Source organism: Andrographis paniculata, unplaced genomic scaffold (assembly GCF_009805555.1).
Source record: "Andrographis paniculata isolate CXL003 unplaced genomic scaffold, ASM980555v1 Contig75END, whole genome shotgun sequence".
Classification (NCBI taxonomy): domain Eukaryota; kingdom Viridiplantae; phylum Streptophyta; class Magnoliopsida; order Lamiales; family Acanthaceae; genus Andrographis; species Andrographis paniculata.
Window position 1 is genome coordinate 1098972 of NW_026137612.1, and position 24269 is coordinate 1123240.

At 31.0% G+C, this 24269-nt stretch overlaps 4 protein-coding genes across 5 annotated transcripts; 1 reads left to right on the forward strand and 3 right to left on the reverse strand.

Annotated features, from left to right (window-relative positions):
- Window positions 1–255: 255 nt before the first annotated feature.
- Window positions 256–3537, reverse strand: LOC127266279 (inactive protein kinase SELMODRAFT_444075-like). 2 transcript variants are annotated; one of them, XR_007842121.1, is made up of 8 exons: window positions 3106–3537; window positions 2823–3004; window positions 2532–2638; window positions 1554–2446; window positions 1325–1485; window positions 1040–1241; window positions 777–926; window positions 256–699 (listed from the first exon to the last, which is right to left on the reverse strand). XR_007842121.1 is itself a non-coding variant. In XM_051296469.1 (8 exons), exons 1-8 carry the CDS (start codon window positions 3254–3256, stop codon window positions 664–666), a joined length of 1905 nt encoding a protein of 634 aa, XP_051152426.1. In that variant the 5' UTR covers window positions 3257–3536; the 3' UTR covers window positions 260–663. The 2 variants fall into 2 exon arrangements, 1 of the variants encoding a protein (XP_051152426.1); XM_051296469.1 differs by having other exon boundaries at window positions 260–699; window positions 1017–1241; window positions 3106–3536.
- Window positions 3538–7824: 4287 nt separating this feature from the next.
- LOC127266262 (protein EFFECTOR OF TRANSCRIPTION 2-like) lies at window positions 7825–9238 on the forward strand. Its single transcript, XM_051296447.1, has 3 exons — window positions 7825–8022; window positions 8655–8966; window positions 9068–9238. Exons 1-3 carry the CDS (start codon window positions 7825–7827, stop codon window positions 9236–9238), a joined length of 681 nt encoding a protein of 226 aa, XP_051152404.1.
- Window positions 9239–14815: 5577 nt separating this feature from the next.
- LOC127266281 (uncharacterized) lies at window positions 14816–15957 on the reverse strand. The gene has a single exon (XM_051296471.1). The coding sequence runs from the start codon at window positions 15869–15871 to the stop codon at window positions 14900–14902; it is 972 nt and encodes a 323-aa protein (XP_051152428.1). The 5' UTR covers window positions 15872–15957; the 3' UTR covers window positions 14816–14899.
- Window positions 15958–21003: 5046 nt separating this feature from the next.
- LOC127266280 (uncharacterized) lies at window positions 21004–23923 on the reverse strand. Its single transcript, XM_051296470.1, has 5 exons — window positions 23066–23923; window positions 22346–22398; window positions 22068–22234; window positions 21833–21984; window positions 21004–21754 (listed from the first exon to the last, which is right to left on the reverse strand). The coding sequence occupies exons 1-5, from the start codon at window positions 23862–23864 to the stop codon at window positions 21318–21320; spliced, it is 1608 nt and encodes a 535-aa protein (XP_051152427.1). The 5' UTR covers window positions 23865–23923; the 3' UTR covers window positions 21004–21317.
- Window positions 23924–24269: the final 346 nt, after the last annotated feature.

Below are 24269 nucleotides of genomic sequence, written 5' to 3' on the forward strand. Positions count from 1 at the left end.
ATTTGTTATCGAAGTATCGTTTAATATTTCAAAAAAAAAAAAGCCAAAAAAAGAAAAGAATGACCGATAAGAAGATCGAAATCTAAGTTTGAAAAGCAGTCGAATTTGAAAGACTGAACATCGATCGATCGGGCTTAATTCGTTTAAAAAGCATTCGAACTTGCGAGAACGAACATTGATCGATCGATGCAATCGGGCTTAATTCGTTAAAAAAGCACTCGAATTCGTGAGATCGAACATCGATCGATCGATGCAATCGTACTTAATTCGTTTAAAAAGCATTCGAACTTGCGAGATTGAACATCGACCAATCGGGCTTAATTTGTTTAAAAAGCACTCGAATTCCTGAGATCGAACATCAATCGATCGATGCAATTGGACTTAATTCGTTTAAAAGAATTCGAATTTGCGAGATCGAACATTGATCGATCGATGCAATCGGGCTTAATCTGAAATTCCTTTGAAGGATTTTCGTTATAAACAATCTACAGCTATATATAACGATCTGTACATCGAAGCCGGATAAATTTCATCGACTATACGTAGAAAATGCTGATACCATAGGCTGGCTGAGTCGCAGTAGCCTCTCCTCTTACAGAGTAAGAACATATTCATTCGATATCCTGTCTTTGCAACATCGATCGATCGAGGGTGCAAAAATTTTCACGTCGCAATGTCGCCTTCCAACATCCGAAGTACCTAAAGAAGGCAAACGACGCGATTCATAAATGCTCGTTTCAACGACTAATTACACGGTCTGCGCTCATGTTTTTTACCTGAGACATTCGCGGCCTCGACTGAGCGTCGCGTTGTAGGCACAAAGAAGCGCAATGCAGCATCATGTCAACTTCTTTCTCGCAACAGCAACTGTTCAGACACGGATCGAGCAGTTTCGATACCGCATTGTCTTTAATCAGAGAGCGCGCCTTCCGGAAGCCAAGAAAAAGAAAAAACGAACACGGGCATGTCAATAAGCGCATCGCTGAAACTTTTGACAAGAATTGCTCGATTCTTACCCACTCGGTCAGGCACTGCTCACCCTTAGGACGGTTTATGTCGACAGCTTTTCGACCAGTTACAAGCTCGAGCAATACGACGCCGAAAGAGTACACGTCAGCTTTCTCACTAACTTGTCCGCTTTGAGCATACTCCGGCGCTAAATATCCGAATGTTCCGATCACTCTTGTCTCCATCGACGACTCTCCATCCGGCTGCAATCTTGCAAGACCGAAGTCTCCAACCTGTTTCGGACAAGGTTAGAAAGAAGGTTGTCTGCGCAAAGTATGCGTCGAGTCGAGTCGAGACATGAAACTTATGTACGTACCAAAGCCTCAAAATCGTGCGTGAGGAGAATGTTGTTCGGGCGCATATCGCGATGGACAATGCAGCCTACTCGGCATTCTTCGTGCAAATATCGTAACCCTCGAGCAGATCCGATCGCGACCTTTTGCCGCGCCGCCCAATCCATCGGCGCTCGATTTCGCCCTGCGATCGATTTAAACGAAACAATAAAATCGACGATCTGATTGCTCGAAAAAATGTTGTAAAAGTACCGTATAGATGCGAATCCAAAGAACCGTTGCAGATGTATTCGTAGACGAGCAATCGACGGCTGTCCTCCGCGCAATATCCGATCAGCATGACGACGTTACGGTGCTGCGCGCAGCTCAACGCCTGCACTTCCGAGCAAAATTCGCGGTCGCCCTGCGCGCTCGCCAATTTATGTTGCTTAACGGCGACGACGACGCCGTCTTTTAAGATCCCACGGTGTACCGAACCGTACCCTCCCTCGGCCAAGAAGTTCGCCTCCGAAAAGCCACTCGTGGCTTCCTCGAGCTCCTCGTACGAGAACAACCTCGGAGGCTCGCCGAACGACGGCGTCTTGTTCAGACAATACGAGCACAGCGGAGGCGAGCGTCGAGGCCCGTTTCTGTTTAACGACATCATCTCGCATACGTTTTTCTTGCTTCCCGATCGCTGCAACGATTCTCGAAAAAATTTGGAACATTCGTCGGCGGAGCTCAGATTGTCGTCGATCCAGTGGGAGGAAATGCTCGCCGAAAGCGTGCTCGGGTTATCGCTGTCGGAGTCGCTGTCCGAATCGCGAAAATCGTAGTTACCCCCGAATGGTAGTGCCAAAATCTGCTTAACTTTTGGCTCCAAATTAATCTCCGACATGAACCTAGGCGAGGCGAGCAGCTGCATATCTATGCTCGAAATCGAGGATTTCCTATCCGGGCTAGTCGTTGGCGTCACATTCGGAACCTTAATCAAATCAAACTCATCATTGGCCAGTTTTTGCGACAAAGAAACGGCGCAATCGGCCTCAATCATCCTCGACTCTGTTAAGTTCCATCGGAGAAACTTCACGGAATCCGAATTATTAACAATTACGACGCTGCAGTCGAGCTGCGCCGCGCAAAACTGCGCTTCCTTCTTCATCTGCCTGGCATTACAGGATTTACGAACACAATGTATCTTATTACAGCATAAGCAGAAACAATTCCTAAATGTAAGAATGTAGATTATACTTCTCCATGATCAGCCATTGTGTCTGAACTCGCTTAGCTTCGGCAGCTACGACGGTGCCGCCACCGCCATCTTTTGATTCGTAGATCATTTTCAACTTCACCGTCACCTTCGAACAAAAAAATATCGAATGTAATTTTATTAATAAAAACGAAAACTAAGTACGATAGATATGCGATTGTTTTAAGTTTTCTCACAAGTGAACAACATGTTTGTATCCTGAAGTTTCGACATGTAAGCATACAGTAAGAGAATCACGAAGAACATAAGACGAGCGAGCATTGAATTGAAACCTTATTCGGATCGTATATGTTCTGAAGTTTGGACAGCATCTGATTGCACATCTCTGTAATGAAATCCTTCTGTTCGGATTTCGTCGTCGCCGACATAAATTTCGAGTATCCGGCGGTGCAATCGCTGCCGAAGCTCGAAATTCCCCACAGCCTTCTTCCCAGAAGCAGCTTAGCAGCAGTACCTTCGAACACATTAATTTAGCATCGAACAACGTTGTTAACTAACACTCCGCAATCTCTCCATCAATTATTACATGAAAACTCGAAGAAGAAGAGAATTTACCTGAGGTTTGATTATGACTTGGAATGAGCACAAGAAGCCTCACGCAATCCCCCGGCCGGACCACATTTGTTAAAGCCCATGTCAACGCAGACCTCGGGATATCCTTACATGGCTTCACGCCGACAACGACGGTTCTCCTCTTCGCATTCATCTCAAATTCGACCTTAATCGCATCGAATTAGGGGAAAACGCCCAATTTCACACCTCCTGGGCATTCGCAATTTTCGAAGGAATCGTTTGGGGAAGAATCGGACAAAAGGGGATACAACAGAAAAAAAAAAAAAAAGAAAAGAAAAAAAGGCATATATCTTTTGCAGGGAGGAATTGAAGAAGAAAGTCAATAACAATGGATCAGCAGTTCATACCGAAAACGTGAGATTGAAAGAACAATAGTACGCCTTGAAGAGATGCTAAATTTGCGCCAAATTAATTAAATTAAACTAAACCCTGATGGAGACGACGACGTTTTGAAGAAATGCTGAAACTGATGTGGAGACAGAAAAGTGGACTGACTACTGACTACCCATAAGTTTGACGTTTAGCAAACAAGACAACAAACGGGTTTCTATTATAATAAGTAATAAATAAATAATTTGAGAGGTTTCTTTCTGGCAGGTAGTGTCCTACTGCGTTGAAATGGCGTCGAGGCTTTCTCTTTCTGCTGTTATTTTATATGCAAATGGAGGGGACCTCTTGCAGTCTCTGCACTATTATGCAATATATATATATAATTTCTTTTTTTTTTTTTGGTTAGGAAATTTTTTATTTAGATTATAAGAATAACTATATATTTATAATATATATAAATAGGGTAAATAACACAAAAATTCTCTCTCTTAAATAAGATAATTAAAAAAAATATAATATATTAGTTTTTAAATATATTTTAATATATATATGTATATCCATATGTATATATAGGTTCGATTGGCTTCAAGTAGAGCTAGCAAAAACTAACCCGACACGAACCGATACGAAATAATTAGGTTTTGGTTAAAGATTTCAACACGATTATATATACGGGTTGACATGATAATAAACGGGCCGGATTATGGTTGAGACTCTCAACTCGAACCCGACACGACAACCCGATTATAATATATTAATATTGATTAATATATTTATTATATATGTAAAATAATCATAATTTATTATTTTTTTAATAAATTAATTTAAATTAAGTTCAATTTTAAATAATTCTAACATAATTTACGCTCAAACTAATAAAAACTAACATATCACGACAATACAACAAAAAATTATTTAATTTGAATAAAAAAATTCGACTCAATTATGTATACGGGTTAACACGAGTCAACCCAAATCCGACACAATAATAAACGGGTCAACACGAACCCGACACGATAATAAACGAATTGGGTTAGAGTTGAGTAATCTAATTCATTTAAAATATTCAACCCGACACGAATCGACCATTGCCAGCTCTAGGTCCAAGAATGTGCTGAGTTCTTCTTCTTACAAGAGTGTAAATTTAGGGATTGAGCATAATAGCCTATGATACTTTTTGAGAAACTATCTATAAAGTTCTAACTCATAATGTTACGATCCGATCATCATACTAAACCAATTCGGCCACTTTTTAGACAATAGCCTAATTATAAATTATTATTATAATCATTATTAATGTCAAAAATCAAAGTTACTATTACCTTAGTGTGCACGGAATAAATTTATGTACATTAAGGATAGTAGGTTGCTTATAATTGAATTGATGGAGGTTTATTTGATTGATTTATTTATTTTAAATTTTTGTTATTTAAATTTTAAAATTTTTGAAAAATATATATTCGAGACAAAAGGTAAACATAGAGAGTATTATTTTTTAAAAATTAAATTAAATTTAAAGATGAATTTGCAATTATCAACCCAAGACAATTCTAACATAATAAACTGTTTGTTTTCCTACTAGGCTCAGAAGCCATTCTTCTTAGCATATCCGGTTTTTCGTACCAGGTATAAAAGATGCTTTAAATGAGGATTGAAGCACAAAAGAATACCTCTAGAAGATACTCGAAAATGCTCCGCGCAGCCTTTCAGCCAGCAAGCACCACTCTCAAAGCCTCGAGTCTACAAAAGCTCGGTTATTGGACTTCAACTTGGCGTGAGTTTTATGCAGACCATCACTGGAGATGGCTGGAGTGGCTCGGGACTTGAGAGTGGAAAGGTGCCGGAGCCGAGTTACAATGTGGAGGCACAAGAAATAAATGGCGTCAACCTTGAAGAGCATTCCATAGAATTCAATTTGAACACGTAAAATAGCTACAACTTTATTGGCATCGATAGATCCGTGTTTGAACTTGAAGCCAAACCTTTTGAAAATGGATTAAACTTTGGTGTAAATTAAAGTTGGATTTGAGTATAATATATGCAGTTGATTATTTGTTCGATGAATCATCCGTTGATAAATTAATAAACTATTGTACTTTGATTAACTGATAAGTCAGGAAAAATTTGTTAAGACATGTATTGTTGACATCTTTAAAACAATACAATCCATCTATAAGGCGACGATGCTATTTGAGCTATCGGCACATATTTATGAAGATGTTATTATGTTTACAAATAAAAGAATGTTCAAGATTATCAAAGAAAAAAATATGATAGACAATCGAAAAGCCAGCATTCGTCGACGTGCACAACCAAAACAATTGCATTTTAACGTCAAGCTTTTACCTTCCTCCGGTTTCGGACAGTGTAATTTCAGTAACTAATTTTTTCCTGGCTGCCTCTCATTTGCTCATCCAATCAAGGATGGATTCTTTGGTTGCGGCAAATTCTTTGTAGTTATGGAAATTACTTAAATAGATAAAATTAAAGGAGTTCCATGAATTTTTTATTGTAGTTTTCAATTATTTTTTTTTTTTATGTAACACATTAAAGCTATTCTTTTCCATTCATTCATAAGAAAAATTGTATTTTTTATTTTTGTTCTTACAGCTCATTGTAATTCTTTTTTCTTCTTTTTCTATATTGTTGGATATTTTATTCCCTGTAAATTCTATATATTATTAGAATAAATTTTTTTGATAGATTTAGAATATTTTATTAATTTTATAAAATGTCAGGAAAACTTCTATATACATTTATATCAATATTATATATGTGATATATTTATTTTTCCATTTTATTATTTTTTATTTTTTTATCGGATGATATTGATAATTTTAATATGAATTTTATAATTTTTTTTTGGTTTTTAAGTAATTTTATGTGTTTTTCTAATGAATATAGCATTAATATTATATTTTATTATATAGATCCTGAGTAAAAATATTGAAATGCTTAACGAAAACAACAATTCGATCGTACGTCAATTGTATCAATGCACTGATAGGTAATTGCGGAGCCTCTTTTCAATACTCTACTGATGCATCCAGAAAAATTGATTGTTAATTTATCATATCACCACCTTTCATCATAGGCAAGTGTCAATTTTTACAAGCCAATCATAAGCTACAATTTTCAAAAGCTGGATTGTCTTTCGTGCTTCATTACATTCTATATGATCAATGGAACACACATCTTCCAATTTTACATCTTTTTAACTTTTTTTGTTGAAGTTAGAACATATATACGGAAGGCAAAATCGATGTCAACCACGAGGTAGGTGAAATGTAGGAATACGATCATCTACACTCGTGATTCCAACATATCTATATGATATTAGATATGTGTGATACATATCCTGCACAATACACTTGTATATACATGTCATTATTCAACATTTCAAACTTTATAAATTTTAGAACTTAGTAAATTAAATTACCTGCTTACTAGTTGTAAAAACCACAATCAAAATAACCTGTTTACTAATTATAAAAATCACAATCAAAATTCAATACTTACCGTTCGCATTAAAATTTGTATCCGAAAAATTGATAACATTTTTAAATAGTGGGATGAAATATTACACTTTTTTCTTACTATTAAAACAAACAAAAAATTAAAATTATACGTTAAAAATTATTATATTGAGAGGTCAAAAATCCAACCCTTACACTGTCAGATCATACCTTACAGGACATAATATGTTTGATTTTAACACTATAGTACGTGCAACAAGCAAATTACATAACACAACACTATAACTTACATAGCAAATATTAATAGTATGTAGCACAATATATGTTGACAAAATATAATACATACAACACATATTTCTAACGTAAGATATGTTATTTTTCTTATAATGATTTGCTAATTGTTTCACGTTAATCTACTAATTTGGTAATATATTATATGTCTTATGATGATTCGCTGGTTATTTCAAAGTCAAAATTATTTGATCAAATCAGTATCATCGCGATCGCCAAACTATTAAATTAAATTATAAGATGAGTATTCGATTTCGATATGATTACACAGAGTCTCAATTCGAACAAAAAAACAAAAACAAACGGATCATTTCAATTTAAGAAACAATAAATAAAAAAATAAAAATTCAACCGTCAATCAGAAACCGTTCAGACAAAACAAGTCGATATGAATAAAGGTTCTTATGTTAGTTACCAGTGGGTAATTTTGTAAGAAATAAAAGTGTGATGTCGCCCGCCACAATCTCCATTTCCAGCGTTGCCTACCTTGCGGTTAATTACTTCTCTTAACTTACCATCAACCTTAACCTCTCCTAACATTAATTAATTAATTAGTTTCTCAATTCAAAAAATTTTCCATTCTTCTCATATTACTACAACAAAAATGGTTTGTCTGAAACTCTTGAGACCTTCAACTCTCTCCTCCTTCATCAACGTTAATCTTAAAATACAGTCGTCGTTGCCGCCGCCGATCCGGCATTGCCGACGTTGGATAGCCACCGTTGTCGCCAATGGGAGACGACAGAAGAGGGAGGATTTAACATGCGAAAAAATCGACTCCGATTTCGCTCCTAATTGGAAGGTTTTCTTCTTGTATCCCTTCACGACAATTTCATATCACTTTGAATGTTTAAAGTTCTCTCTGAATTTATTTTTTTATTTTCTTTACAATATAATATTTGCAATTATCGATAACAATATATTCTCTTCCGTCCATCCTCCAAATATATACTCATTTAGCTTTGATTTGATATAAAGTATGAACATAAGTATATAAATGAGTTAAAAAGGTGAGAGAAATTCTTTAAAAAATTGAATTTTTAAATATAATTTTGAAATATATGGTCCTTTGCGACGATTTTGATATTTTTATATAAAGTAATTTTTTTTGTAATTTAAATAAAATTTAAAGGTATTTGTATTAGTGTACTACGAGAGTATATATATACATAAATAAAAATTGTGGACAAAAATTATAGTCATATATTTGGTGGACAGGTATGTTTCTTTTGATTGGTTTGGAAAAAAAAAATTGGTTTTAGTTTGATATTAAAATAATATTTTATGAGATATTTTATGATAGAAAAAATTGTATTTTTTTCGATAAATGCAGAGTCCGAGTAATAAAAAACCATGGATTTCTTTCAAAAGAAATAGAGCTTGTAGTACTTGATTTGAACAAATTCGGATATCCGTGCATGATTTGGGCTGTAGGTTCTAATCGAACCGACAAATTGGTACGACGATCAAATGGAGCGGTACAATAAACAAAGCCTCGCTGGCTGCACTCGAGGGCCGGGGCTCTACGAACTCGGCATGCTAAGGTTGTTGCCGCAACACGGCGAAATAATTGGCCCCGACTCGAGTGCTTTGCTTCCTACTTACATTGGTCGTGCAAAGAATGTTTGTGTTAGGTTGCAGCAATACGGCCGCAATGGCGCGCATTTGGAGAACGGATGCTCGTGTCCTAAGCTTTTTTCTAGGGTTTTGTCCTTAGGGTTCGCAATTACATTTCGCGTGGCGCCGGTAAATGAAATTACTAATGCATAATAGTTCATTTTGATCGATGACGATGGCATTAATTCATTTGTTTTGACCTTGTGACATTTATTTTTTTTTTTACGAAGATGGACAACTTGGAAGTAGCGAAGAACGTCGAAGACAAGCTCCTCGACACATATGACTATGCGTGGAATGACAAAAAAAATGGCGGACGTCGGCCTCATGATATCTACGAAAAGATCGAGTTATTATGCAAGAAAGAGTCCCTTACTAATGTTGTCGTACAGAATGATTAATAATCTTTAATTATATTATTATGATGTGAATTTTACTTTATATTTTATCCAAATTATATTATCGTGTGTAAGCATTCATATTATACACATAGGTAGGTAGATTATCTAAAATTTTGCATATATAAGATTGTAAAAAAAAAAAAAAAAAAAAAAACAATTAGAGCAACGAAGTACTCTTTGTGTAATATAAAGTTGTCATATTTATTATTTTTATAATGTGAGAATTTGCATAAAATAGATTCGACTAGGCAAGTTATGTGTGGTGTAGCAAACAAAACCTAAAGACGTCAAAATTGTCACATTTATTTATATTTATAGAGTATGTGGTCTATATTCAATTATCAATTTATCTCATTTTTATTTTTATTTACAAAGTAAATATCATGTCACAATATACATTTTGGCCTCTTTGGTTCACGGATTTGGTAAAATTTTATGTGATTTGAATTTTAAAATCGCAATGATAAAGTATCTTTATTACTTTAAAATCTGCATTTTGAATTTTACCTTTATATTTTTCTGTTCAACAAAAAAATTCTTTTTTTTTTTTTTTTTAATATTATATATATTTATATTCAGATTATATTTTGTTGATTATATAAAAATATAATAGTTTATTTAAAAATATTACTATAAATACATATATTTATTTATAACCATTAATTTTAATTATATTACTAATAATATTTTAAATAAATAAACAATTTCAAAATTAATTTATTGGTATGTTAGTTTTGTATGTTTAGTTAGAGGTATTTTTTTATATTAGTTATGGAAAGGAGTGTCAACAACATAAAAAAATAATATTTTAGGTTGAATTATTATATTTTTTAGTGTATAGATTATATATAATAATATATTTTGTATAAATTTGTATATATTGTGGGTGCAAACCCAAGTTTCACATTGAAAGTTAAGAACCTAAGTGTTTTTTTCGGAGAATATCCAAAAACAAATGCTCAGCCCAAAGCGGACAATATCATATTGAGTTAGCCCAGTCCCAACTCAGGTATCAGAGCCCGGTGGACATTTAATTTATTACAATAAATAAAATTCGTGAGAGAATAATTATGTTATTTAAAATATAAAAAAAATTAATTCTTTAATTAATCAACAAAACACATTGGATTTGAGAAATATAAATCAAATACTAGTTTTTAAATTCAAAATATCATATTAATATTTATCTTATATTATATCAAACAAATATTTATATTAAAAATTCTAATATTCAAAATTAAACTCAAAGCCTAACACCAAACAAATGCACAAAACCACTCAAAGCAAAACCCCAGACAAATGGGCCGTTGACAATAATACATCATATAGGAAATTTTAAATAATAAACATATCAGATAAATTGTATAATATATTTTGTATTTTATTAAAAATACATAAAATATTTTTGATATTTTATTTATTATATAAAATATTTTTATATTAAGATATTATCTATATTCTATACCCTCTCACTAAAAAATATATATATATTCCGTTTGTTATTCAATTTTGTGCTCATTTGATCGTACACGAATTTATAAAAAAAAAAATTACTTTTTAAAGTAAAAAGAAAATGACATTTTTTATTAAAAAATAAAATAAAAATAAATTTAGATGACAAAAAAATAATAATAATAATAAATAAATTTGAATGATATAAAAAATATTACTTTTGTAACCTAAAATTTTTATCATTAAATTTAATTTTTCTGTTACTAATGAGAATGTATCTCTTTGAGTAAGAAAGTTCAATCTATAAAGTAGGAAAATTTATTTATATAATATATAACAAATTTAAAATTAAGTAATATGATTAAATTTATTAAAAAAATTGCAAGTAGTTAAATTTTGCAATTTTATCGATTAATATCATACTTCAATGTCAAGATGCATCATAAATTATTTTCACAAAAGACAAAATATTTATAAATATTGATTATAATAATTTAAGATAAATCAAAAATAAAATAAAATACATTTGGCATTTAATGTAGGTGTGGTACTTCGGGTCGACCAGGATTTCTCATTTTAAAAATAAAATACCTTTGGCATTTAAAATAGAGGTGGTAATTCGGGTCGGCCCAGCATTCCTCGGCCCAAGCACCTGGTTTAAAACTGGGCCGACTCGATTTTGTTTTAATTATTTTTTCATTTTAAATTAATTTAATAAAAATTTGTCTAAATAGGAATTGAATCCGAAAACACATACTATAAAAATTTTACCATCAAACTATAACCTAATTTATACTACTATTATATTAGTTAATTAATATATATATATACACAAATACTATTAAATACTAAATATTAATTTTAATTTTAATAAATCAGTCAAGTACCGTTCGAAAATTTTTGAATTTATTTTTGAGGTTCAAATACAAATTTTTTGTGTTGTACTTGTACGTGATTAAAATTTAGATTGTATTTATTTTTGTTACCCTTAATTTAAAATCGCACTCTTCTCTTTTTTTTTGTCAAACAAAAATCATCTGACTTAGGAGCAGGCCTGATGCAACTATGTTCGCGTCCGAACGAGCACTGAATCCTTTAACAATCGACTCCCTACCCACACCACAAGCAAGTGGGAGTGGAGCCCCCATCTAAAGTTATGGGGCCTCGGCAGCGGCTGCCGGAGGAGTGGCGGCGGAGGCGAGGAGGCAGGAGAAGGCGACGAACTCCTCTCGATTGATTGATTGCCAATGGCAATCGGGAGAGTATGAGAAAGAATATCACCAATTCTCGATGGCTTAGGATCAACCAAAAATGAAAAATTCTTTGTGAACATTTTGTCGAGCACCTTAGGAACAACTTATATTGCACTAACGTTACATCTCCGAGACTTCAATTATAAAAATTATTCGAACCAAAACAATCGGAAGCCGCCGCGGCAGTGGATGTCTTGTCAAAAGATCCCCACCAGTGCAGGACAATAGTAAATTAGTCGAAACTAATCAGCTGTCATGATCAAAATTTATATTTCTTCTTAATCTATAATTTGGGGTTCATTATTTATTTATGTTATATATAAATTTTTTATATATATAAATTATTTGACATTAATGTATTAATATAAGAGTATATCTTGGTAGTTAAGTTTTATCCTTTTGAGATTTTGGGTTCAAACCTAAATACCTTCAAATTTAAAAAATATTTTTTTATACATTAAAAGGAATTAGATAAAGTTAATATTAATAGTATTATTGATATTTTGTATATAAAAGTATTAGAAAAATTATTTTTTTTAATTATTTATATTTTATTATAGATAAAAAAATATATTAGTTATACATATTTAGGGGCTCTAATTTTTGTTTTAAGATTGTTAATAGTAATACTTATATTGATGTTTTATCTAAAAAGTTCTAAAAAAGAAATTGTTTTATTTAATAATTTTTATTCTATTATAGGTAAAAAAAAATTCGGGAGTAGATCATTTATATATATTTAGGGGTCTTTTATTTTTGTTTTAATTATTTTTTTGCACTAAAAAGATAATAAATATTAGACCAAATTATTATTATTATTAGGAAAAATTATCAATAACTCCCTTATGGTTTCGAAATTCAGTGTAAATACTCTATATACTTTAAAAATGGTATGAACCCATTTATACTTTAAAAAACGTTCCATAAAGATGACTTTTTATCTATATTTTTTTGCATGACAGAGGTTTCACATAATATTTGTTAAAATACAAGGGAGCATTACACAATTTTTAAAGTATATAAAAAAATTATACTAAATTTTGAAACTAAATTTATGCTAAAATTTTTTTTATTTACATTTTATTATAAATAAAAAATATTATATATATATATATATATTTAAGGACCTCTTATTTTTGTTTCGTTTCGGAGCCTTCAAAAGTCAGGAACGGCCCTGTATACGTAGCACTCACTGTATCTGGAATCTGCGAGCCTTCTCGATATAAGTTTGATGTGAATGAATGGATATAACAAACATATTTATTGAGCTCTTTTAATTAAATAAATAAATGGATTCAAAACATAAAATGAATAATTATTACATAAAAATAAAAAAATGAAAAATTGTGAATTAAGGAGGAAGTTGGTTGTGTAGGACAGGGCATGGTATTAATTAAGTATGAATAAATGAAATGAAAATAAATAAAAATTGCACGTTAGGAATGATTATAGATAAATGGTGGCCATCGATCATCATTATCATTATCTCTTTTTTCACATTTACATATGTTGCATCAAACACATCATTTTTTTTAATCGAATTATTGATTTTTTTATATAGATATATATATATAAAGTATATATTATATATATTGTATTTTTTTGTAATTTTAATAAATATTTTTTAGATTAGGTGAACATATTGCAGTATATATTTTATTTAAAATATTATACTTCCTCCCTCCGGTAAGAAGATTGTCATTTGGTTTTTTGGGTCATTTTATTTAACATTAAAAATATTCTTATATTTAAATAATTTACTCGACAAATATCATTGCATTTGTACTATAAGAGACTAATAAACATATTTTTGTCTTTTTCTCTTTATTTTTAATACATATTAATATAATAATTAATATTCAAATATCAACAAGGACACACTCGTTACAATTTACACCATCAGTGTTCCGTAGGCCACTGGTGCAACTACGTGGCTTGCTCTAAAAATCGAATTGGTCAGCAAAAACACAGGTCAATCATATATTTATATATATATATATAATTTATAATTAATTTTTATTATTGAGGTCTTACTGTCAAATTATATATATCTCAAATATTTAATAATATTTTTTATACTATTTTTTATCTAAAAATATTAAAAAATATATTTTATTTAATTATTTATATTTTATTATAAATAAAAATACCTAGTCCTTTGAAAGTTAGAAACGCCATGATTCCATCCTTTAGGTGCTTTGAATTAGAATCAGGATGGTTATAGCAGTTCATTGATATGATTTTTTCTATTTTATCTTTAATTTTTATTTATTTATTTTTACTTATTTGTCCAATATATATATATATATATATATATACATAATACTTTTTAAGGACAAAATTAAAGCAGGAATTAGCTTTGGGCAAATAGTTTATTTACATCCCTAACTTTAGACACTCACTCTCACCCCACTTCACAATGAAAAGCACTCTTTGTCGTTTTAATATTCTCAAGACTCTTATGTGTCACACCTAATTATTATCTTTTTTTTTTTAATTTTTTTTCAGACTTTTCACTATTTAATGTTTATATTCTCTAATTAAAATATTATGTTTCTTATCATAAACTATCACATTCATGTACTATTTTTTTTAAAGAAAAAAAAAATCCCAAAAGAAACATTGTGTTATATTGATGTGGTTTGTCGATATGTAGAGGTTCTAATCCCAAATGTCATTGTCCGTAATGATTCTTAAATATCAGATCATTAGAATTGTGAATATATATACAGAAAGCCCAATTGATTTGATAGATTTAGATTTGAGAATAAATTTTTTAATATCTTGGAAATAAATGGATTAAAAAGTTATTTAAAATTACTCTAGTCCAAATTCTACTGATCTAAAATATAAAAATGATGGATGATGTGGTCGAAGTTGTATTTTTCCCAAAAGAGAACATAAATAATCATAATATATATATATATATATATATTTATTTAAATAAATTAATATATCAGACGGTGTACACGATCACGAAGCAAGGCAGAACAGCCCTCGGATTGAACACCAAGAGCTCGCCGTCGCCGGAGGCGGCGCCGCCGCGTCGGCCCTCCAAGGAATCAAACTCCGCCGCGCCGGGGTAGCATCCGACCCGGCCGGCGATGACCCGGCAAACGAGCAGGGCCCGTTTTATCTTCATGAAGCTGAACTCCTCCTCGAGATCCTCCGGCACGGCGGCATGCGCCGTCCAGCTCGTCGGCAGCGTCGCGATCCCGTCGGCGTCCATCTTGCCGGAAAATCCGGCGCGGATGATCCCGCACGCGCTGCAGTACTGGTGGCGGCAGACGCCGGAGTCGAGGCTGCAGACGACGGTGGTGCAGCAGAATCGGAGCAATTCGTTCCCGTCGGCGATGCTGCGCTGGTCCCGGAGAATCTTCAGGTTCGCGGCCGCCGCCGCCGCCCGGAGCTTGACGGATTCACGGTACTCCTCGAAACGGGCGACGGTTTGGGGGCTGTTGTGGACTTTAAGAATCCGGTGGATAGTCGGAATCTTTGCCTTCTCCGGCCATCCCGTCCGGAAAATTATCCGGACGATGTTCTCGCCGTCGGCGAGCTCGGCGACGGCGTGCTTGGCCGACTGGTGGTGGTCGAGGAGGGTCGGGGTCGGGAAAATCTCGCCGCAGAATGGGCACGGGTGGAGGTTGAGGTTGCCGGAAAAAATGGCGACCTGATCGGCGTCGTCGGTTCCGGCGAGAGGGTTCAGGCGGAGGGATCTGGTGGAGGACGACGGCGAGGGGATGGAGTGGATTGGTTGGGAAATGTGGGCTCGGTCGGCGGCGTCGGAGGAGAAGATGTTTTTAATTAAAGAAAAGAAGGATTTTCGCGGCGGCGGCGGAGGTTTTTTCTTGAAGAGGCGGCGGCGGCGGTGGGCGGAGGAGAAAGCGAAGCATCCAAAGTGGTAAAGAAGGAAGAGGAAGGTGAGCATTGTTTATTTGTTAATGGCGTGGGAAGATGTAGAAGAAGATTTGGTGGTTTAGTAGAGTAGAGGAGACTGGTGCATGTCATCATTGTGCAACCTTTTTTTTTTTCTTTCTAATTTTAGGGCTTTATTAATTAACCCGAAATGATGACGTGGAGACCATCTAATAATAGTTAAATGTTACTCTTTTCGTCCTGCGTATCTAGTCAGGTACAGTGTAAACATAGTACTTTAGGGAGTATGTAATTAGTAGATAATTAAAAATATATTAGTGAAAATAATTATTCTATAAATATAAATAATTATAAATTAATATTAAGATAACTAATTAGTTTAATTAAAATTAAAAAAAAATAAAATTAAAAAGTTTAAAATAAGATTAAAGTGTAATCATTTAAAAAAAAAAAAAAGTGACATGGTAAATGGGACGAACAGAAACGACAACATGGACATGGTATGTGAGGCGGAGGTACGTTTCTTCGTATGAATTTGAAAAAAAAAAAATTGGTTTGGATTTGATATTAAAATAATGTATTATGTGATATTTTATTAGAGAAAAAAATATATTTTTTTTCAAAAAAACACATAATCCAAATAGTAAAAATTTGTTATTTTATATTCAATTTTGTAAATAAATTTTAGTTCAATAAGGATTTGTTTATTTTTGTAAAAAAATCTCTGCACATTTTTTCAATTGAAAGTCGAGAGGACGAGGGTTTTGCCATTAAACTATATTTTCTTTCCCTTTTACAATTAACTGTTGATCATTTAAATAATTAATTTAAATATTTGATAAATTAAATTTTTTTAAAAAAATTATTGAGCGTTAAAAATTAATTTTCAAAATGATGTCTACTCATATTAATTTGTTTTTTTTTTTTTTTATTTATTCTTAATTTACCTTTAAACATTAATTTATGTTTATTTGTGAGGTTTTAATTTTGAATTTTAAATTGAAATAGTTTTGACAAATAATATTCAATTTGCCGTATTTTTTTTACCTATCTCATTAATTTAATTTTTTTTTTATCAACTTTTAAATAATTTTTTTTATAATATCTCATCCAACTTTTTACCTAGAGCTAACAATGAATCGCGTCGAGTTTGTTGAATTTTAAACGGATTAAACTGTCCAATCCGAAGCTGACCGACTCAACTCGAAGAATTACATGTTAATCCGTTTAATAATTTTAAAACAGATTATATGACCAAAATTTGACACCGACCCGATTAACACAAAATCGACCTATTTACCCATTAAATTTTTTTTCTAAAATTAAATTTTCAAATATCAAATTATCAATCTCCAATAAAATATAAAAGTCAATAAGCCAATAAAAAATAGTTGTACATACATACACAAAAAATAGTAAAAACTAGTATTAAAAATAATATTTTTAGAATGTATTCAATTTAAATTAATATTTTTAAAAAAAATATTAAATCAAAATTATTTTATATATATAATAAATATATTAATTAATATTTATATTTTTATAAATAGATTGTCGTGTTGGGTTCGGATTGAAAGTTTTAACTCTAACTCAACTCTAACTCAATATGTTTATTATTGTCTCAGATTCATATCGATCCGTATTTATAATCGAATCAAAATTTTTGATCAAAACTCAATTATTCTCAGTTGGATTCATGCCGGGTTGCCATATCGTATCTATTTTTTCTACCTCTATTTTTACCTATCTAATTTTAACATTAAAAATCATTATTTTTAAATATTTATATGCAATCAAACTTACATAATTCTTTTAACCGATGGAATACTATTTTTGAAAACAATACTTTTTATTTTTAAATTTTCAATAAAAATATATCTTTTTGGTAAAATATTATATTAAAAATATTATTTAAATGAAAATGTAAATCAAAACAAATAACAAACCCTAGAGATTCGCTTGTGTTAAAATTTTTTATTATCAATTTTTTACTACTTAATTTTAGGTTCTCTAAAAAAAATATATTATTATTTTTTTCGTATAATAATATTACAGTATTATTTATATCAAAAATGAAATAAAAGTCTAAAAAAAATCAAAAGAGACAAACCTCTTCAGAATATTTTGTAATAAAATATATACATACATTTATTCCCATAGTTATTGTAATTTAAGGAAATAATAATATAAAATTGTATCTGTTCGGATGCGTTCGATAGTAAAAACAAACCATTAGTATTATTAATTTCATAAAATTTACAGTTGGAAGTATTTGTTTAAGGTTTGAATTTGAGTATATTATTTAAAAATAATTAAAATTAAAAAAATACACATAAATAAATATGTAATATAATATTTGGATAAAAATTATTTGTACTATATTAATAAAAATTAAATATTTGATTTCTTTTGTACAAAAAAGTTTAATACTATTATTATCACTCGCAATATGTACAATTTTCAATATAAGCATATCAATTTGTATAAAATATCTTAAAAAAATAAAACATTTTAATAATTATTTTATAATTAAAAATAATTAACAATTTTTTAAAAAAAAAATTAAATAATAAGAAATTGATCAATATATACTTACATACTCTCTCTCATCCAATACAATAGTTTTGTTTACTATTTTTGTCTGTTCCAAAATAATAGTTTTTTTTTTCATAAATAACCAAATCACTATAAAACTATTCATACTTTTTTATTTTTTGACACTACTTTTTATAATAATACACTAACAACGACAAAAAAAATTTTTATTTATATTTTTATTAACTACTAATATAATATCAATATTTTTTAAATTTTATGTCCAATCTAATTAAGATTATATTTTTGAGACGGTGGAACTACTATTTATTTATTATTTTTTCTCAATTAATTAAATAAGCATTCTCAGTGGGCTTATGGCCCCAAAGTGGATACCTGCTTTCTTTAGCGGTGTACCATCCAATGGTGCATTGATTAGGGGTATTTTGGGAATTCCGTATAACAGTGCGTTTGTTTGGATGTTTGGATTTTGAGTTGGGATTTGAATAGTAAAAATTTTGAATTTGAATAGTTGTATGATGTGATATAAATAGGTGTTCATGTGATATTTTGAATGTAAAATTGATTTTAAGTTTAATATAAAAAATAAAAATTAAGTGTTTGATTTGATGTTTTTGAGGAAAAAAATTAGATGAATAGTGAAAAAAAAAATTCAATCCCTCAAACAAATACACCCAATGGTCATCGTAGATTCGTATTTCTTATGTAATTAATTTTACTATTATGTCATTTGTTACATCTTGAATTATTATTATTATTATTATTATTATTATTATTATTATTATTATTTTGTGATTACGTTGTTGCTAAAAATAGAATATAAAAAAAAAATAAATGACAAATTGGTTGAGACCTTAAACAATAGTAGTTGAATTTAAAAGATATAATCAATAATCCGTTAGGAATGACATAAATATATTTATTCATTTCATTTTTAATACTCCTTCCGTCCTACATAAGATAGGTATGTTACCGTATATATCAAATTTTAAGTAAAATATAATTAATAAGTAATTAAAAATTATATTAGTAAAAATAACTATTATTTAGTATAAATAATTATACATTAAGATTAAGATTAAAAAAATTTTAAAATTTAAAATATAATTAAAGTATATAATCAATTTTTCCAAAAAAAAAAAAAAATGTAAAATGGACAAAAATAAAAAATATGATCAAATTATTTGAGATGGAGTGAGTCTTTGTATAACTTAAAAATAAAGAATATATTCACTCCGTCCTATAAAAAATATCCATTTTTTTATTTTAGTCCGTCTCATAACAAAGTATTCATTTTATTTTTTCAGTAACTGTACTATCTACCTAACATTACAAATACCCTTACAACTTACAATATATTACACAAATGTCATTACCTTTGTATCACACGTATTAACAAAGTTATTTGAATCATTTTACTTTATTCTTATTATATCATAATATAATATTAATATTTCTAAAATTACGTATAAAAAGGAAATAGATATTTTTTTTTTGGGACGGAGGGAGTATAATTTGGAAAGCGTATCAATCATATAAGATATGTATTGTATATTTATAAAATATTTAATATTATAATTATTATTATTAGAAAAAGGAAACAATTAATAATAAAAGTGGTGGATGGATCAGCAGCTGCTATATATACTTAAATTGCTTTTGTCGGTCATCATATCGGACATGCAATAAAAATATATATTCTGACTATTTTAAAAATGGATAATGATGACAAGAAGGGTTAGAGATTCCTGTGTTTACTTTGTTTTTCTTATTGTTTTTAATTTTTTTATTGTGTAATTTATATAATACTTGTTTTTATTTTAGTACAAATGCATAAAATACTATATATTTTATTTATCGGGTGAAATCATCTTGTGTAATGTAAAGTTTGCATGAAACTCGTTTAAAATTAATATTTGGTTTTGAATAAAGACCTAAATTACAATTTTTATACAAATAAAAAAAGTAAAATATTTTAAATCATTTTTTGAATAAAATAAATAAATTGAAATAAAATAAATATATAAATAATTAATCAATTTATTTATTTTATTTTATTTTTAAAAATTATTTCTATGATAAATAGCTTAACTCTTTTCACATATAACATATTTTAGTTCATTAAGAACCCATTCATTAAACTAAACAAACTAAACACAAATTATAAGTTTTAGCTCATTATATTTACAAATAAGTTCGAACTTGTTCACGAATATTTGATAGCATTTATTATAAAATTAAAATAATATTTTTATACTTAATAACTATATAGGTATATCTTTATAAATATTATATTTTTAATTCTATTTTATTTACATTTATTAATATAACATTAAAATTATTACCAATTGAATTTAAATCTTAACAAAATAAATAAATAAATAAAATAATAAATCTCTTAAATAAATAGCCTAGATAAACTGAACACAAACAAAAAAATATTACTAAACGAACCGAACTCAAATAAAAATTTTAACTAATATTTCTTAACGAACAAGCTCGGTTCAGTTTGGCTCGTTTGCAAATTCCATAACTAGTTAATATAATCAAAATTTTTCTTAATTAAAATGACATTTAGTTATTTTTTTAAAGTACCCAAAGTACCCTTTACTAAAATCAACCTTTAAATTAAAAATGAAATGGATCGAATAGACCAGACCATAAAAAGATACAAATTAGAATTAATGTATAAATCAATGCCCCCAGTCACCAATAAGCTGCCTAAATATGACAACAAAAAATCAAAAAATTAAACCAAGAACTAGAATCACAGCAAATAAATGCATATAGCCCTCAAGATCAGACATAACAGCAAAGCTACACACATAAAGGGCATTCTGGCTAGAAATTGGCTTTCATGTGTCAAGATTTTGGATTTTATCGAAAGAAATATTTACCCGATATCACCACAACATAGCAGATATGAATATGATCTTCGATCTCTACACTTTATCTGAGGATGGAGTTTCGAGATCACTCCCACTATCTGAGTTTTCGCTCCTCGGCTCCATGGATTTTTCTCTTGGTAGTGAAGAAAGATCGGAAGCTTTGTACTTTATGAATTTTAGCCGCTTGGTTTCTTTACCATCCTTAGTCTTTCGTTTTTTCCCTTTTTGTTCCGATGGCTGCAGTGAGCGCGAAGCGCTTATAAATGCTGCACTCATGCCTGAATTCGTCTTTTCATCATCATCATCATCGGTTATATATTCTTCTTGACCTTTGTTATCAATGAAGAAAAGGGTTTCAGAATCTTGTCCGAGCATTGCTTCCCCTCCAACAATCCGTTCTATTTCTTCCATCGAATTAAAGGTAGCTTTTAACCTGGCCATGTCATCATCAAATATTCTGATCCCTTTGTTTTCTATGTTCAGCATCCATCCTGCACAGCAACGACACAGATTACAGCAAGAGTATATATTCTATCCGGTTTTAATGGTGGACTAAACAAATAACGTACTTATAAATGCTCTTGGCGATGATCCTGCCGGTTCATTGGTACTTAATTCAGTCCCAGTTTCACTTTTAACATATTTGATCAATAACCTTGGCAGAGTAGAACTTGCAAAGGCATTTGAATACAAAACAGCTTTTGCATGGTCATCGTGTTCCCTGCAAACGAGAACATTTTATGACGTTTCTTTTCATGAAACAGATATTTGGTGTTCCAACTGATAATTTTTATAACTGCATACCTAAACAACTCAATAGCTTTATGAGTTGCCATTAGTTTGGTAAATATGACCTTTTTGGCAAGTTTCTTCGGAAGTTGACTCATGCTTTCGGAGCTAAGGAAGGAATATTCCACCAATATCACGGCATCAAAAAGAATTTTCCTCAAACCACTTTCACGTTCAGGGTTCTGACAAAAATTATAGAAATTGTACAAAAATGTAAAGAGCATTAGTTAAGACATAAACTCACGAACCTTCACAATCAAGGTAAACAGTACAGAGCAGATAACAAAACTAACCAAGAGGGAGGTTGTAGGCAAAGTCGGTTCCAAGAGCAAACTAACAAGCGCCGCTGCAAACATGATGAGAAGATAAGGAAAAGATCACAGCCAAAATAATATGAGGGGAAAAGATGAATATGAAATTATTTTACCCTATTTTTGGTTTATTTACACTAATCTCAAACTTGTATTAAGCAATCAGATCATCTTCACTATAAAAAGGAGTCCTAAGCCATAAATTATTTTGCATCTTTAAGACCAAAGCAGAAGTAATTGCACTTTTCTTATTTGCCTTGTTTTGATCAATCAATCCATCAATTTTCCTTAAAATATACAATCTATCAATAAGAACATAAAAATCCCTTAAAAAGCTTGACCTCAAGCAAAGAGCTGAATCACCTGGCAGAAACTCCGGAAAATGAGTGGCATTATATCTACAGTATTTCAATTGCATGTAGAAACTTGCACAGCCATATAATAGCATTATTGCTCAACATAAAAAGAGTACACAGTAATCTAAAACTTGATGAAACCCGTTGTTCTGCGAAGGTCTAGGGATTTTATTAATGTAATTAGGATCTCAATGTAATATATATACCAACTAAAAACTACTGATTATCAAAACCTCATCAGTATAAACATCAAATTCCCAATGGAGCAAACATCCAAGAAGATAATCATTGAAGCACAACGAAACATACATGAATCATATTGCACCAGAAAGTTACGAATGCTAACCAAAAAAACAGGGGCTTCGAAGTCCAGTGATGGAACCAACTGCCCAATCTCTAAGCTCAGTCATAATGCTTTTTCCAAAACCTTCCTCCTGAATTTTCCAGCACAACTTCAACAAAAAAGCCTCCGCAATCACAAAACCGGCAAGGTCAATCATGTTACATTCTTCAACACTCCTCTCAACAATGTTCTCACTCAAGAGTGGGAAAAAAGCACTCATTGATTCTACAGTTATGGCTCCATTATCCGACACCCAAAACTTAGCCAAATCTTCCAATGGCAGTAGCAAATTCTCTAAATTATCGTAATTTCCATCAAATCCATTACAGCAAATACTTACATAGCTAAGTGCAGAATCGATGAGAGCTTTTATCTCTCTTCTTGCTTCCTCTCTCTTTGAACTCAATTCGAAGCCCTTTAAATCAAGCATCAAACCATGCAAGTAGAACACTACAGGTGCAGCTAGAGCTATGCTTTTCATCGAATTGCAAGAGGCCGAGCACGAAACTATGAGTTGGAACAAGCCCTTAACGGCTGAAATTCGGCCGAACGAGTTGGTTTCAGGAGCACGGCAGGAAGCAGCCGATAAAGCCGCATAAATCCATATGCTTTCCATAGGAGGATCAGCTTTCGATTGAACATATTCTCCAAACTCAGGACCAAAATCTCCCAAATTGGAGGAACCAGAACACCTAAGAGACGTTAAAACATCATCAATCGATTTCTTCAGAGCAATTTCGTAGCTTCTGCCAATAAAATGGGAACAATTGCGTGATCTGGAGGCAGAAATCGCCATTGCCATTGCTGTCGGAGCAGCGAAATCCTTAAACCCTAATTGAGAGGTAGTGATTTTCCGGCGAAGCTCCCAAACCCTAATTGATTATTTTCAGCTATTTGGGCCTCTACTTAAGCCCATTACAGTTATTACAAATAAAAAAATAAAGTAAGATTTTAAGATTTAAAAAATAAATACATAAATAAATTTTCGTATTTGTTCTAGTCACTGCTGTTTAACTAATAGAGTCAAGCCGTTCGAAAACTCGGGTTAGTTCGACTCGATTTGGCTCAATTTTAAATAATCGAGCCAAACAGCGTAAACACACTCGCTTAACTAATAAAACTAATCCGAGTATTGTTCGTGAATGTTTGCGAACATTCGTTAAAATAATATATTTATTATAAATATTATATATAATTATAATTGATA

Coding starts and splice junctions, on each gene's coding strand:
- LOC127266280 (XM_051296470.1), bottom strand. CDS start 23,864: ATGGCAATGGCGATTTCTGCCTCCAGATCACGCAATTGTTCCCATTTT. Junction 22,399..23,065: donor TCGAAGCCCCTGTTTTTTTG/GTTAGCATTCGT, acceptor TCATGTTTGCAG/CGGCGCTTGTTAGTTTGCTC. Junction 21,755..21,832: donor ATCGCCAAGAGCATTTATAA/GTACGTTATTTG, acceptor GTTGCTGTGCAG/GATGGATGCTGAACATAGAA.
- LOC127266262 (XM_051296447.1), top strand. CDS start 7,825: ATGGTTTGTCTGAAACTCTTGAGACCTTCAACTCTCTCCTCCTTCATC. Junction 8,023..8,654: donor ATTTCGCTCCTAATTGGAAG/GTTTTCTTCTTG, acceptor TTTGGGCTGTAG/GTTCTAATCGAACCGACAAA. Junction 8,967..9,067: donor TTACATTTCGCGTGGCGCCG/GTAAATGAAATT, acceptor TTTTTTACGAAG/ATGGACAACTTGGAAGTAGC.
- LOC127266279 (XM_051296469.1), bottom strand. CDS start 3,256: ATGAATGCGAAGAGGAGAACCGTCGTTGTCGGCGTGAAGCCATGTAAG. Junction 1,242..1,324: donor CGCACGATTTTGAGGCTTTG/GTACGTACATAA, acceptor TGTCCGAAACAG/GTTGGAGACTTCGGTCTTGC. Junction 700..776: donor CGAGGCCGCGAATGTCTCAG/GTAAAAAACATG, acceptor TGCCTTCTTTAG/GTACTTCGGATGTTGGAAGG.
- LOC127266281 (XM_051296471.1), bottom strand. CDS start 15,871: ATGCTCACCTTCCTCTTCCTTCTTTACCACTTTGGATGCTTCGCTTTC.